Source organism: Plasmodium reichenowi, chromosome 10 (genome assembly GCF_001601855.1).
Source record: "Plasmodium reichenowi strain SY57 chromosome 10, whole genome shotgun sequence".
Taxonomy (NCBI): Eukaryota; Apicomplexa; class Aconoidasida; order Haemosporida; family Plasmodiidae; genus Plasmodium; species Plasmodium reichenowi.
In genome coordinates, this window is record NC_033655.1 from 578,545 (window position 1) to 581,333 (window position 2,789).

At 15.2% G+C, this 2,789-nt stretch overlaps 2 protein-coding genes across 3 annotated transcripts in view; one reads left to right on the forward strand and one right to left on the reverse strand.

The window, feature by feature from the left end:
- PRSY57_1015100 (tubulin binding cofactor c, putative) overlaps positions 1–548 on the reverse strand; it is a gene marked incomplete at both ends in the record, with an annotated part of 2,391 nt that extends 1,843 nt beyond the window's left edge. For both annotated transcript variants that reach the window (XM_012907740.2, XM_020114866.1), the window contains 2 exons: positions 57–217; positions 482–548. In XM_012907740.2, the coding sequence (XP_012763194.1) occupies positions 57–217; positions 482–548 (228 nt within the window). The remainder of the gene's footprint in view (positions 1–56; positions 218–481) is intronic.
- Positions 549–2,132: 1,584 nt separating this feature from the next.
- PRSY57_1015200 (ribonucleotide reductase small subunit, putative) overlaps positions 2,133–2,789 on the forward strand; it is a gene marked incomplete at both ends in the record, with an annotated part of 1,555 nt that continues 898 nt past the window's right edge. The window contains 3 exons of the mRNA XM_020114867.1: positions 2,133–2,219; positions 2,351–2,383; positions 2,503–2,639. Of these exons, the coding sequence (XP_019970413.1) occupies positions 2,133–2,219; positions 2,351–2,383; positions 2,503–2,639 (257 nt within the window). Of the gene's footprint in view, positions 2,220–2,350; positions 2,384–2,502 lie in introns of the transcript that reaches the window.

A 2,789-nucleotide genomic window follows, 5' to 3' on the forward strand; every position in this document is an offset into this window, starting at 1 on the left:
AACATTTTTGGATTCCTTTTTTTAAAAAAAAAAAAAAAAAAAAAAGAATATTATACCTTTTCATAAATTATAATCGAACTTGTTTTTAGATATTGAAAATAAATATTAGACACATTCTCTTTTAATTTTATGGCTTGATCAATTAATTCATTTATTTCTTTCAATACATCATCCTTGCATGTATCTTTTTTTAATTCTTCACATTTTTTTTCAATGCCTATATAACCATATTTAGAAAATTGAACCAAGAAGAAAAAGGAATAATGTAAAAAAGAAAAAATGAATAAACAAAAAAAAATAAAATTAAGAGAAAAGGATTATGTAATAATCATATTATTATAAATATGTAAATAATTCATATTTTAAGATATGTATATTATATTATATTTATTTATTAAAATACAATGTATTAACTGTTAATATTAACAAAAAAATACTATTTATTTTTTAATATGTATTTTTATTTTTCTATAGAACAAACCTTTTATTTTTTTTTCAAGTATATCATCATAATTAGTATTATCAACTAGTGTTAAATCTTCATCCATTTTTCTTTTTTTTTCTTTTTTTATAAGATAACAATAAATATTATCCTTTTTGGTATTTAAAAATAGAAAAAAAATAAATAAATAAATCATAAAACCACAGTTTTTTTTATTAACCAAAATTAAAACCAATTTTTAATTTATCCAAAAAAAATATATACTATATATTATATATATATAATATAATGTAATATGTTAAATGCATATGTGTAAAATTTATTGTGTAGTAAAAATTAAAATTTTCGTATAAAAAAATTATATATATACATATATAATATATTTTTATATGTATATATGAGGTGCATATAATGACAATTAAGTTTTCTTTTATATATTATAGAAATACATGATATTATAATTTTTTATATTTAAACATATTTAATATTATTATAAGGTTTACTTTGCTTTTATAAAAGAATAATTATTATTCATAGTATTTTCAAAAAAATATGTTAACTTATATATATATATATATATGAGCGAATGTATCTTCACATACGATAATATTTTAAGAGATAGTTTATTGTATACATAATATATATATATATATATATAATATATTTCTTTTTTTTTTTAATCATATATTATATATGAATTATTTATAATACTTTTTTTTTCCCCTTTTATATTATTATACATTTTTAAGCGCAACTAAAGTAATCTTAATTTTACCCTTATTTTTATATTCATTTTATTTTGATATATTATTTATTTTTAATTTTATTATTTTATACATATATATAATATAGTTAAACGTTTTTTAGATATCACACAAATCATTTTTAATAAACCTTAGTTTATAAATTATTCCAATTAGGTAACTGCAAATAGAATGTATATAAATATTATTCATATATATAATATATATATATGACTTAATAAACAAATTAAGAACTATAAGTGGATTATATTATAAAATTATTATATATATATATTATTTTTTTTTTTCATGTGTACATATATCTTCACTTTATTTTTCTTTGTTTGGAAATTATATATTGTTATACAGCTATAACAATTATATGGAGAATATTTTAGACATTAAATTTTTGTTTTTCACATTTACATATTTATTCTTTTATATACATATATATATATATATATATATATATATATATATATATATATATATTCATAAAATATTTATGAAATTAATGTTGAAAAAAAAAAAAGAAGAAAAAGAAAAAGAGTGTGATTATTATTTATATATCATGTCCTTACATATATATATATATATTATCCTTTTTAGGTGTATTTTATATTTTTATATATATTAACACATATATATAAAATAAACATAGTATATGAAAAATTTTATATGTTAATTAAAATTTTTTACATTTAAAAATAATATATTCCTTATATTTTATTATTATTTTATTTTTTTTTTATAGGATTTTAATTTAAATACAGGAAATAAAAATTAAGTAAAAAACAAAATGTAAGAATTTTATGGAAACAATATATTATATTTTTTTTTGATATATTTTATACTCTTTTGTTATATTTTTATTTTATATCATTTTATATTTGTTTTTGAAAAAAACAGAATAGTACAAACATTAGTTGTTTAAATTGTATAAGAAAATGAGTAAGGAACAATATCACGATCAAGAAGTATTGTTGGAGGCTCAAAATAATGATGAAATTTTAAAGGAAAATAAGTTCAGATGGGTAAATACAGATAAAAAAATAAATAAGTTCATATAAATATATTCTGATATTATAAATAAATAAATAAATATATATATATATATATATATATTAATTGGTCATTTTTTTACTTTTCTTTCGCTTTAATACAGGTTATGTTCCCAATAAAGTACAAAACATTCTGGGTATATTATAAAGACAACAAGAAAAATTCATAAACTATATTCCTTATTAATTTATGCATGTTCCTGTATATATATATATATATTATTTTATATATGTACCTGTCTATTTTTTTCTTTAGAGTTATTATAAAGAAATTGAATCTCTCTTTTGGACTGCTGAGGATTATAATTTTGATAAAGACAAGCAATATTTAGAAAATATTGATAAAAACATGTTGGTTAAGTTGTTTGAACTTATATGCTTTTATAGTTTAAAGTAAATTCAAAAAAAAAAAAATAAAATAAAATAAATCAACATATATATATATATATATATAAAGAAATATGTAAACAAAGAAATTATTCATTAATATATTTATATATTTATGCATTTATTGTTTTATTTTAATTTAATGTATTCTATTTT